Raw genomic sequence first — 13,570 nt, 5'->3', positions numbered from 1 at the left:
TAGCTCCATCAAAGTCCGAGGAGCAGCGTCAACTTTATACCTGCCAACATCCTGGTTCAGTGTTTTGAAGGTTGTAGTCAAACTTGGTTTAGCTAAAAATAAGTACACTGCTTTCTCATATTTGCTTTTTTAAATCATGTGTTTGAATTGCAGAAATCTCATCAAGTTACTTTCATTTATAGTTAAATTATGCAGAAACAAGACTGAGTCAATTGGAAGACTGTCATTGTGAGAAGACTTGTCAAGTAAACGGATTGATCTATAGAGACAAAGACTCATGGGTTGAAGATGATCACTGCAGGAATTGCACATGCAAAGTAAGAATTTCTAAAAAGTTGAAGGAGTAGGACCTAATTAAGTGTGAAAATGGTCCTTGAATACATAATGTTAACTCTGAGAATTATTATGTTTTTAGTATGCACCTAGTGGCAGTATGAACAACAGGGAGGGAAATGGTAAAATAAATAAAAATTTGACATTGCTTATGTGCAAGCTTCATGAATAAAATCTGCTTTCCCCTGACAACGCTTTCTTATTTGTTCTAATTATATCTGTGAGGCCTTTATGGTTTTGGGGTGAAAGCACGGCATTGTCTCTGTTTGGTGTGGAATTGTTTTCACTGCAGTAGTTTTTTCAAAAAGGAAGCATTATCTTAATAGTATTCATAGATGCTTAGTTGCATCTTGCATGGTAACAACATGCAGATTCTGTTTTCAGTGTCTATCACTCTGAAAAACGGAGGAACAGAAGAGAATTAGTATGTAAATCTTGTCTCGTTGAAATTATTTGATAAATATCTGAAGAGAGTCTTTGTTTGCTCAAGAAAATAGAAAACTGATTGTTAAAAATCTCAAAGATGATTGGGACAACCTTCAGAAAGGGGTGCTTATGGTTTTGTAAAGATGGGCTTATGTTTTCCACTTAATGCACTTTGCTCAGGGAAAGTGGGGTAAAACCAATAATATGGAGTGGTTCACCTTCAGATGCATTTTGATTCAAGTTTGTAGTTGGATGGGATTAAACTTGTTACTGTAACCCACAATGCTATTTTCACTTCAATAGTTTTCTGTCTTCTGTGTTTTGTGTAAATTGCTAATGACAACAGTCATAGATGAATTTTGTCTTAAAAACCTTTGCTTAGAGTGGAGTTGTGGAGTGCCGAAGGATGTCCTGTCCCCCTCTCGATTGTCCTCTTGATGCTCTCCCAGTGCATGTGGAGAGTCAGTGCTGCAAAATATGCAAGGGTGAGTACGTGACACAGACCTTTGAGTTTCACCCTCTATTTAAGCAGAGTTAAACTTGTCCTGAAACCAGGCGCATTTTATGATGACGTTCGTAGGTCCTGGTAGTTCAGGTAACGAGTCACAGTGCCAAACTTGGTTTAAGAAGAAAATAAATAATTGCTGAGAAATGAGCAAGCGTTGCAAATGTCTAAATTCTCTTTTTACGAATTGTCAATGTAAAATTATTCATCTACTTGTTTGGGGCTGGGAAGCCTTACTTGGCTTCAGCTTGTATCTCTTGTTGATCTTGAGGAGCATCAAGCCTATGGTGTGAACTTTCTGTAGCGATGAGTAATAAACTGAGCTATTATCTTTTTGCCTATCTTTTATTTCGGGTTGGAAAGTTGTTCTTTAAAATAAACATGACAGACTTTCACACCTTGAGTTAGTATTACTGTATGGAGTGATAGTTTGCTGTAATTAGTTTCAAAATAAATTTATGAGAAGAAAAGAGGAAAAAAAAAAGTAAATTTTGTGAATTCAGTAAATTCAGTTTCTTCTTTTGGAAATGAAAGCGGTAAGTAACATTCCTGGAAATAATATTCAATATTTGTTGCCTTAATGGTAGTACAAGGGACAAAGACAATTTATATATGGAAGTTTTAGCTGAATACTGATGCCAGTCTTACCTTAAGGAGCACAAGTTATCTCCTTCCCCTTCACCCCCCATTCTTGGAGATTAGTAAATGTCATGCATGAGTTTTTCAATAATTCGTAAGACAGGGATGTTGAATTATTTTAAGGTTTATCAGGAAAATAATAACACTTTTTTTAGCATTCTATTACCTTTCTTCAGTCACTGAATTCATTAGTCCCATGCGCAAACGTCCTTTAGTGACCTTGCACTTGCTCTTGTTTACTCACGACATTTCTCTCAGCTGTATGTTGGCATGAGTATTCTGCTTCCTAAAAGAAGTTTATGAACAGAGTACTTGGTTGGTAAAGTGGCCATGCTGGCCTGTATTTTTTGTCTCAAAATATTTTTACTTGTAACATTGAGAGTCTAGGAAGTTCTTTCATGAAACTGGATGCTTCTCTTGACACGCCTTTGCTGACATGCATGTATGCACAATGGTCAAAACCTGACAGAAAGGATTGCAGGGCACGCAATTGTAGATTCAACATATAACCCCATGAGTAAACTGGGTTCCTGTTATTTGTAATGGAAAGATGAACAGTCAGACTTGCCTTTTGTCAGTGATTGGCACAAACTTGACTCGTTATTCTGACAAGAACTCAGCATGTCAGTCAATGGGAAGAGATGTATGGAAGTTGATTGAAATTGATTGTAAATGCCAGCTCCTTGACAGAATGATGTGCCAGGGCCACAGTCAGTCACTTTTGGGTAGGTAGTAGTAATTGCTGAGGCTTTCCAAAGAGCTGCACTGCAGGTGTTGATTTCTCTGTACTTTTCCTATTTAGCTCTGATAGAATCATCAGTTGTAATTTGCTGTCTCTAGGGATTATTGAATGGCTGGATTATTGAACAGTTTCCTGTCTTAGCTGAGGGTTAATGAACAAAGTAGCTCTAATGTCTGATATGTTAAGGGTTTTAAAAATTAGGTGGTTCTGTTTTGATCCCTGCCATCTTGTGTTAGCCTTCCAAGTAATATTTGACAAAAGACTGTAATTTTGTTTAAAATCTTGTCATTTTTCTGAGTTGTCTATTAACTTGCTTTCTTGTGTTGTCTATTCTTTGGTTAACATCAGTCATGTCAGGAGAATAGACAGAAAGAAAAAGAAAATTTCTCTAATTCATCTTCTCCCAAAAATAGTTACCGGGATTCCTAATTTAAACAAAGCTTCCTGATTGGAAGTTTTCTTCATAAGTGAGATCACAACAGCTCGGGCATAAGAACTAGGGCAGCTTTAGAAAAATGAAGAAAACTAGGATACCAAAAAGAAGCAGCCTGTTTTTTTAAATACATTGTTGACAATGAAAACTGAGTTCTTCCGAAAATCTTGCTTTTTTTAATTTTTATTTTTTTACAGCAATGAGCATTTTCAAGAGTGTAAGTTTAAACAAAAAGTCCTTAGAAGCAAATTAGGTCTGAAAGTTTATGAAGATTGATCTAGCAGTCCTTTATATTTAGAATTTGGGAATCAAACTGGCTATGACAGTTGCTGCTGTGGAATACTCTTACTGGTATCAGCTGCAAGGGGTACACACATGTACTTGTAAGTGCTTGGTTCCCTTACTTTGGTATTCGGGAGGTAAAACAGTTACTAGCCACTGTGATGACTTTTTTTTTCTTTTTGAGAACCAAGTACTTTGAACACTTTGACTGTGCGTGTGGCTTGACTCAGGAAACCTTTTAGGTTTTTGTGCAATTGCAACATAGCATTCATACATTTTAGCTTTCCTTTCAGTGTCATAGGTTAGACTGTTATTGGTCACTATCACTGGAAGTGTTCAAAAAACTTGTGGATGTGGCGCTTCGGGGCATGGTTTAGGGGGCATGGTGGTGTTGGGCTTACGGTTGGGCTTGATGATCCTGAAGGTCTTATCCAATCTTAATGACTCTGTGGTCAAGCTCGGAGAGAGCTGAAACACCACAACAAACAGGTGTTTTATCAGTGTTTAGCATTGATCTTGTTAGTAATGTAGAGTGCCTTCATGATGGATACTTTATTTGTGTAAGATGATAATAGTTCAACTGCTCTCTTTAATTCATGGTTTTATTGTCTTCCTCTGGACCTGAAATTTAGACATCTAGTTCCAAAAGGACTGTGATAGTTATGGTAATACTTGACCGAGCTGTATGCTGCTGTGGCCCTGCTGGAGCTTACCTTCTTCATGGTGGCAGTAGTCCTAAGCTAAGCTACTTGACTTTGCCTTCAAATGAATGAGCAGTGCTCATGGGTTCCAGTCTGTTGGTTCAATTCTAGATCTGGTTATCTTTAGAAGAAGGGTGAGAACTTCAGACAAGATATTCTTAGTAGGAGCCTTCAGTTTCCTGGGAAATCTGCTTATTTTATGTGTGTTTTAAGAATATTTTTCTGAAATAGATTTTTACAGTTTGTTGATTCAGCAGAGTCATTTGTTGCATCTAATGCATTTTTGCAGTGCTCCAGCAAGTTGAAGAGTTCACCTTTGTGCCCACAAAAAAACTGAAGGTTTAATTGAAATCTGTACTTATATTATTCTCTTGATGAACAGTACACTAATAAATGTCTCCAGCTCTCCAAGTGAGTCATGAAGACCACTAGTAACACAAATACTGTAGCTAGTCTACAGAATGTCAGTAACAAAAATATTTTCTATCTAGTACTAATGAGTTTGGTGCAGTATGTATTGTCTTATGCTCTTATTTCTCCTCTTTAGCTTGGGTAAAGGTGCTATTTGCTCTTAAAATGAATTTGTTGTTAGTTACTTTATTTGAAATTATATATAATACTGACTTCTGATGAAAGCAAAATGCATCATATTTTTAACGTATCTCTATTTTTACAGTATATGTGAATATTGGTTTTTCTTTTGTGTTATACCTTGCATTTGTTTACTCTTACTGATTTGATGAATTTATTTTTAATCTCCCTCCTTTTCCTCTCAAATTACAGCAAAGTGTATCTATGGAGGCAAAGTGCTAGCAGAAGGTCAACGAGTATTAACCAAGAGCTGCAGGGAATGTCGAGTAAGTTTAAGTTGTATAAAATTCTCCTGATTTTAAATGTGTGTGTGGTGTTCAAAAGTGACAGTGTTAAGCTAGTGCATTTCTTTAGGCTTCTTTCATGCAAATGTGACATCTGTTGTCTTGAAAAGGTGACATTGAAGTCAGTGAAAGCCACAAATACGAAAACAAGGCAGGAATATGACCCCTGCGGGGTAACAAATACATGGGCAAAATGACTTGGAGGGATGTTTTCTCTTTTATCTCCTGCTTTCATGAGCTCTAGAAAAAGGCAGGAGCATCTTGAGCCGGTTACTAATTTCAGACAGATTGCTAAAACTTGAAGCAACCTGACTTATATTGCTTGGGTTACTCTAGATTACCGTAGTATTATTTAAACTATATGTAGCCCTGCTAATAATCAAGGTAAATTACTAATGTGGGACTGGACTGGGGTCTTTCTTGTCAAGTTCATAACACTTTGTCAACTGGTCAGTATTTAAGAACACAGGTAAATGGAGGTTGTGTTAGACAGGAACATTCAGGGGGCGTTAGGGAATATGAGAGTGCTACATGGTGTGTGAGGCAGAAACCAGTCGTTTCCAAGACTAGCCTTGGAGGAAGAGAGAAGTAGTAGATGATTATAAAAGGCCCATTGCTCTGCTGAGACATGTATTTGTTGTGAGTATATGTGTGCTTTAAATATGATTTATTACTTCAGAAAGGCACAGCTATTTTAAACACATTTGCTCTGACATGTAATTTCAAGTATTTTTGTTTTTACATCTTGAATTTGTGGAGAGGGAAGAGTGATAAAGGGGAGGCTTACAAATGTTATTGACAGATCAGTATGCTAGAACAATTATGAAAAACATTTTGAAAAGATTACAATGATCTGGTTATTGTTGTACTTGTGGCTGAGTGCGCAGAGTAGCAATTTTATGTTCACTAATGGAAATGGACAATAACTGGTTGCAGATGTTGTGAAAGCAGCTTGTTATGCAGAATTACTTTGCAGTTGTTAGGGTTTAGCTGTATGGGGGTTCTCAGAGGTAGGCAAAGTCGTTGCCTTGAAGGCAGACTAAGGTGCCTGTTACATGTAATATGACATAGAATGTTTATCTGGGAGGTAAGGTACATGTATGAAATACGATGAGAACTGGAGGATTTTCACATTAAAGTGAAACCAGAGCGAGTGATCTGAATTATGTCTGTGGAGCTTCTCGGTGCTATAGATAAGAGTGTTATATTCGTTGTTATGAGTATGATAATACATTTATGAACATTAAAAGCAAATATTGACCATCAAATGTCTGTCATATCAGAAATGACTAAAATAATAATGAGAAGAGCTTTTGCATTTTGCTTATTGTTAAAGGAAATTGATGTGGCAATGCTAATTGCAGTAACATTGCCATTTGTATTGATAAGTATTTGAAACAGCATATGTGAATGCAATACCATGAAAAAAAATGAGCCCATGCCTCAAAAAAAGGAAGATGGTATTTCCACAGCTGTGTTTCAAGAAGACATTAAACTTCACTGGCAAAGGTTGTCATTCTGAATCAGGAGAGTTTTTAATGGGTGCTTACCTCTGCTTCTACGAGATGATGTGTCTCCCAGACAGGAAATTCATTCAGTGTGTCTTCAGCATGACCTCTTAAAAATTGTAAGCAAAACACCTACTTATTTATTGTCTCAATTAGGAATACTTACTAGATGAAGGATGAGTGGCAATGAGTCAAACTGTGGCTGTACGCAATGTTTTCTATCCCCTGAGGGCCTACTGGCGGACAAGGTGTTGTATGAGTTGTATGAGGGCTTTGTGCTAGGGGAAAGACTACAAAAAATTTAATAGGGTTTAATTTTGCAGATGTGAAAAGCAAACGTGAAGTTTGAAAAGCTGTTGATCCATGAAGGAATACAGTAGATGTTATATATGAACTGTCAATTTATTAATGTCAACAAAGAAGACTTAAAAATCTTGATAGTAGCCCTTGTGTTTGTAAAGGAGGATGTAGTTGTAGGTGGGGTGACATCAAAAAGATAAAGTTAAAATTTCAAATGTCAGTTTTTATTTGAAGATAGTTATTTTATTCTTTGCGTAGGTACTGACACAAGCATAAGAGGCTTTTAACTATTATATTTGTTTCCATTTAACAAAAGTAATAATACTGATGGATCCAGATAGGTCAAAGATGTTCTTTATCAGGCTGTGAGCAGGTTTTTTTCTATTTCTAAAAACTAATCCAGACTAAAACTGTATTTGATGCATATCCTCTTAACCATAAGCACAGATGTTACTGATGGACAGCTATTCACAGTTGTAATCCTGCCCACAAACACTCTCTAGATTAATCTACAATTACAAATTTAGTGCACAGGTATTTCTAAGAATCACAGAGTGGTTCAGGTTCGAAGGGACCTCTGGAGGTCATCTTGTCCACCTCCCCTGCTTGAGCAGGGCCATCTAGAGCCGGTTGCCCAGGACCGTATCCAGATGGCCTTTGAATATCTCCAAGAATGGAGACTCCACAAATTCCTTGGAGAGCCTGTGCCAGTGCTCAGTCACCCTCACTGAAGAAGTGTTTCCTGATATTCAGAATGAACCTCCTGTGTTTCAATTTGTGCCCATTGCTTCTGGTCCTGTCACTGAGCACCACTGAAAAGATCCTGGCTTCATCCTCTTTGTACCTTCCCTTCAGGTATTACAAGCATTGGTAAGATCCCCCCAGAGCCTTCTCTCCTCCAGGCTAAACAGTCCCAGCTCTCTCAGCCTTTCTTCCTGTGAGAGGTGCTCCAGTCCCTTACTTATCCTTGTGGCCCATGGCTGGTCTCTCTTCAGTTGTTCCATGTCTCTCTTATACTGCAGAGGCTAGAACTGGACCCAACCCTCCAAGTGTGGCCTCACCAGCGCTGAGCAGAGGGGAAGGATCACCTCCCTTGACCTGCTGGCAATCCTTTGCCTAATGCAGCCCAAGTCACCATTAGCCTTTTTTGCCACAAGGGTACATGGCTGGCTCATGTACCCTGTCTGTCAGGACGCCTGGGTCCTTTTCTGCAAAGCTGTGTTCCAGCAGGGTGATCCTAGCATGTGCCGGTGCATGGGTTTGTTCCTCCCTAGGTGCAAGAGTTTGCACTTCTCCTTGTTAAACTTCTTGAGGTTCCTGTTGGCCCATTTCTCCAAGCTGTTGAGGTCCCTCTAAAAAATGCAAGTGTGTTTGTACTTTAGAAAACTGCACCTTCTGCATTCAATAAATGGTTATTTTGGCTTGTGAGTTTCCCTGATATGGTGACGTGGCTCATTTGGAGTCAATGGAAAAAATTCTATAACTTCTGTTGCATTGGGAGTTTACTGCTGATCAGCTGACTGGGTTAATGCCTGTGAATGAGATGATGCCCATTCATAACCAGACAAAGTGTTTGACAGCAAAGGGTAGAAGAAGAAATTCCTCTTCACTAATGCTGGGAGTGGGCAGTCAGAGAGTGCCATTCAAATGCTAGAAAGAAGAACAGGGCTCCACTGACTTTCAGGAAGCTTGACTAAAAAGTTTTTCATAAAGATAAGGAACAATATGGTTCCTAGAGTGACAGCTAAGGATGCTATTTGGAGCTTTCTCCTGAAAAGCTGATGAATAACAGCTAAAATAGAGGGGGGAAAAAAGCCCTCAAACAACAACAGAAACCCCAAAATAACTTTATCTGAAATCTTGCTATTATTTTTCCAAGGCTGATCATCTGAGATGAGCTGTTTGTGGTTCAGATTTTCACTGTGTGTCACTGATTAGGCTTATAGCCAATTCTTTTTTTTTTTTTTATGTACTTAACTTTGTAATTACAAGAAATTTCATTATCTTGTTGTAAATGTTTGACTCCAGGTCTCATTCTTTGTGGATTGTATGTCACAGTTGGAGCTTGACCTATTTATTCCAAAAGAATGTCTTTTTGACATCTCTTTCTGTCCAGATTCTATGACTACATATGTGAATTGAGTATAAACAGTAATTTTTCTAAGGCTGCCTGAAGCAATAATTCTGAAGTGTGAACTGTTCTTATCTCAGTGGATAAAATCTGAAATCTAATGATGATAATTGTTATAATTGGATCTGTACTAGTTTGTAACAAATAGATTTTAATCCAAAGAATACTCAATATGGAAACATTTTAATTGTTTTAGAACTTAATTACAAATATGTACAATTTGTTTTCCCAAGATGCAAATTCTGAAGAAAAAGGGAAACTTTAGGGAAATAAGATCTTTCTGTCATTAAATTAATGGAATTCTCAAGTTGTGGTTTTTTTATCTCCTTATGATTCACTGAAGGTGTGGGATTGGATTAAATTTGTCTTTAGCTTTTTGACTCATCCTGATCACTGATTTGACTTTCATGCTATTTCTTGATTTCTTGCCATTGTTTTGACCAGATTTATCATCAGTCAATGCTTTTTGTCCATATGTTGACATACTGTACCCTTTCTGCTGCAGTTGTCTTGTCTGAGCTTGAATAGGCGATGAGTTATAGCCAGAGCTTTTCCACCTGGTAGTTTGATAACATGATAGTAAATGACAGCTCAGTGTGTCTGGTTCTTTTATCACCTTTGCTTCTGCAGTTGAGCAAGCAATCGTAGGGGATTCCTCCCTTGCACTTATGGAAGTGAGATCAGAAGGAGACCTAGTACCTCCATTATCTTCACTGTTCTTGTGTGGGCGCTTGCTTCAATGATGCATGCTGCGTGTGATACTGTAGGGAGCTGCTTTAAAAAAACCAGCAACAACCACCAAAACAACAAACCACAAAACCTGATGGCTGTGGGGTTTTTTAAATGTTATTTTTCATGACAGCAACTGATGAAACTTGCCAGTAAAGACAATTGGGAAACGAGAAAAACGTCTTGGCCCTGCTTAGCCTTAAGATTGCAATCTCCAGGGCAGTCACGAGCAGTGGTTGCAGAATGATCAGTTTTGTGTTCCCTAGGTCTGCCACGCTTCTCAGTTGTGAGACTTGCTAGTTGCCAGGCACCTTGTACATCATCTGCTCCTTGTAGACTCGGCAGGCATTTCCGTGTACATAACTGTGCAGGGCAGCTTGATGCTGTGAGAGCTAATTCTGGAGCCAGAAGCGACACAGCTGAGTCAGCATGGCATGGCTGATGAGGCTAACTACCAGCAAGGGTTTTACCTGTACTGGTTGTGGCACCTGAGCAAGTCTTTTGGCATGGTGTGGCACAGTGTCCTGTAGATACGAAAGCAAGCTTCTGCCTAGAAAGGGTGCCTCTGTGTAGGGATGTTTCTTCATACAGGGTAGACACGTGGGTATTTTCAATATCCTCTGTTCAAAGTCACGTATCTGATCCCTCAGATTATGAGAATGGTGGCTTTAATAACATATTTTGTCTTTTTTTTTGGTATTGGTTTTCCTCTGCTTTCTTAGCCCTAAATGTGTTTGGATAATAGTTTTAAACTTTTCTCAGCAATCATGATAGCCAGAAAATGTAACTTAATTTTTAGAAGAAAGCTGAAATTCTTGTTCCATTTTTTTGCTTTGCCATCTGAGGCATCATGAAAAATACTTTGGGAGGAGTGGGGATTAGATTCATATTAAAAAGTTGTGTTTGCAATATAGCAGGCTGCCTGCTTGTTTAGTGCAGTTTCACAGCCCTTGGGAAAATGGGATTACTCAGGTGTGGACAGTCCTGTGGGATAGTTATTGTAGCTCCTACTGAGCAAAAATCCCAGTTGTTAATCTCTGCTCCACTTGCCAGTTTACAGTGATGGCATAGCTGCAGAAGGGATGCTGAAGAAGTAAATTATGGTATGGGGAAAGCTGCAGGGGAATAAGGGAAAAGAGGAGGCTATTTTGGGACAAGATGTTAAGAAACAGCTAACTGAAGAGCAGGACAGCTGTTTGGTCTGGAGATATGGTGAAGCTGACTTCCTGGATGGGAAGATGATGGAGGAAAATTTAGTGTAAAATCTCCCCAGAAAGGCTCTGTGTCTATTATTTTTAGAAAATTTCTACCAGCAACTAGACCCTCCTACGCACAGTCTTATTATAAATATAGCAGAAATCAAAGTTATAGAAATATCTTGACTTTGATTTAAATTTTATTCAGTAATTTCTATATGGATACCTCAAGATGGGATTGCTGTACCTTTTGAAGGACCTAATTTTTGGAATTTAGCTGATCAGTAATTCTAAAGAACAGACTCTTTTAATTGGACACAGCAGAACACACATGACACGTGAAAACATTGGCCTTCTGTCTGCTGTGTTGGAGTTGAATAACTTATCAGTGAGTTATGCAGAATATGAAATAGGAGTAAAATTCAGACTTGCATAAAGCAGGGAGACTGTCTTTAACAAAAGCATGGAGTGAAATTCTTTAATTCCTTCAAATACTTGGAAGGAAAACAACTATACTTGGAGACAACATATTTGGAAAAACTACTTTAGAATTCTGAACTTAAGTGCCTTTTTTTCTCTCCCTTTCCTTGTCCCTTTCCCTCTTCCTGAAATGTCCAAGCAGATTACTTTAGATTTGATGTTATGCTGTAAAGAATGAGTTTAACTTGCTGCCTCCTAGTTTACCAATGTTGTTACTAGAGTTTACCAGAGTTATAGATTGAAAATTATGTGTTCCTTGTCATTGTACATGTTTTAATCATTGATGTTGCGAAAAATATTGTTTGTTTTTCAGAATGGAGTTTTAGTAAAAGTCACAGAGACTTGTCCGCCATTGAACTGCTCAGAAAAAGACTATGTTCTTCCAGAGAACCAATGTTGCAGTGTTTGTAGAGGTAAGCCAGAGACTATGCATGCTTGGAAGGAATCGAAGTTGCTGATTCAATGAGGGGATACGCTGGAAGGAACAGTTCCTTTTTAATGAGATATTAGGTACCTCTATGAACCTGACTCTGTAATTATCTGTCACGTAAAACCAGTCTGTGATATTCTTTTGGGTAGAAGAATTATGAGATACAAAGCTGTAATTGCTCTGAGTTAGAGAGGGGGAGGGAGAAAAGGAAGAGTTGAGGGAGAAAGGGCCCAGTATCTCTTAAGAATTCCCATTAGGAAGAAGTTATGTTTGAAAAGGAGATATTTTATGTTGCTTAAACTTGCAACTGCACTGAACATACAGCATTTTGGAAGTGAGTTTTTAAGCTCTCTTTTAAAATCACAATAATAATAATGTTAAGATTCCAGTTTGATGGATATTTTGTGGTTGAATTAGATCTGAGTGCTTTCAGGACTCATTTATGAGCAAAGGACAATTACAGAATAAAACCAAAAAAATAACCCTAGAGCCCAGAACCTTGTTTCTCCTCCCTCCAGTGGGGTGTTGAGATGCAGGTTCCTTTTGTTGTTCCCTTTCATCCCTGGTGAATCCTGGTTGCATGGTGAACCAGACCAAACAAGCCATAGCTAAAATCTTAGTTAAGGAAATCCCCTTAAATGGGCAAAATGCAGGTGTCACAAGGACGGAGAACTCAAACAAGCTTTCTTCTTAAAATGTGTTGTAATCTGTGAGCTGTTCAGTGAAAGGTGTTAAAATAATCATTCCCTGTGTACGTATGTATTGTACCTTTGTTCCACACCTTTCCCTTGGTACTGAGTCTCAGCTGAGCTTAAGAGGAGCCTAGTCTCTCAGAGCAGAAGAGACATGCATGACACTGCATGTCAGCCTTTAGTGATGCACCTCAAAAATTTCAAGCAAGAGGTTTGCCAAATGAGCGTTAGACATTTCTTAGGTGGTTATCAGGGCCTGCTGGACTACTTTTCTTCCCTGTGTGTAAATTCTTCTGGTGTCGTTGTAGATGCCAGTGAAGGGGCTCTGAATCTCTCCCTTTGTCAGTAAATATTAGTTAGTAAATATGCACAGTTAAATATTTACTAAGGCCTTGAACTTGCAATCATATGCACATGGTTGCAGGGGCCAGCTTGTTTTAGACTGCTTGCCAGATCATGGTCTAAGAATATACACATTAATCTTTTTGAACAGTTTCTAGAAACATCTGTAACTATTTAAGCAACCAGTAAATGTTGCTGCTTTGTCCCTCAGAGGGCTCGATGTCTTAATGATGCTTCTTAACAGATGGCCCAGTTTGATATAATGCAGTACTGAAAAAATTATCTTCATGACTTAAAAGCATTGGAAATCTGAAAGCTTTAAATTTGATGAAAGATAAGTTCTGTAATTATTCAGTTCTATATTATTGTTAATGATAGGTACTCTTTTTAGATATTCATCCCCAAACTGTTTTCATTATTTATAAAATAGCATGAATATACTTATGCGATGGTCTCTAGAAGCAAAGGAAGCAATTGTACTTTCACTTCAATGAATTCTGATACGTGGTGCTTTCAAATTGATATGTTAAACTGCCACTTCAGTTCTGCTTTAGCTGACTACTAAAACAGTACCACCTCCTTTTGTATTTCATCTTTGCTATTTAAAATTATTTTGAAAATTATGCTTAAGTATATGATTAATTTTGCCAACTTTACAAAAGCATAGTTAGCACTCCTAAATAGCTTTTTATATCTTGAAGTAGAATATATGCTGCCTGACATTTTTACTTGAGTTGCACGCAACCCAAAGTGGTAGTATATAACTTTATCATGTGTAGAGTACTGGTGTTAAAAATGGATATGTATTAAGAATTCCATATTTAGT

General features: G+C 38.0%; 1 protein-coding gene across 1 annotated transcript in view; it reads left to right on the top strand.

Annotated features, from left to right (window-relative positions):
• NELL1 (neural EGFL like 1) overlaps positions 1 to 13,570 on the top strand; it is a gene marked incomplete at both ends in the record, with an annotated part of 300,940 nt that overhangs the window by 73,405 nt on the left and 213,965 nt on the right. The window contains 4 exons of the mRNA XM_082000059.1: positions 183 to 317; positions 1,142 to 1,244; positions 4,845 to 4,918; positions 11,594 to 11,693. Of these exons, the coding sequence (XP_081856185.1) occupies positions 183 to 317; positions 1,142 to 1,244; positions 4,845 to 4,918; positions 11,594 to 11,693 (412 nt within the window). The remainder of the gene's footprint in view (positions 1 to 182; positions 318 to 1,141; positions 1,245 to 4,844; positions 4,919 to 11,593; positions 11,694 to 13,570) is intronic.

Source organism: Phaethon aethereus (genome assembly GCF_964289735.1).
Source record: "Phaethon aethereus genome assembly, chromosome: 5".
In the NCBI taxonomy this organism is placed as follows: domain Eukaryota; kingdom Metazoa; phylum Chordata; class Aves; order Phaethontiformes; family Phaethontidae; genus Phaethon; species Phaethon aethereus.
Note: the sequence above shows the minus strand (reverse complement) of the source record. Positions and strands in the feature narration are given on the sequence as shown.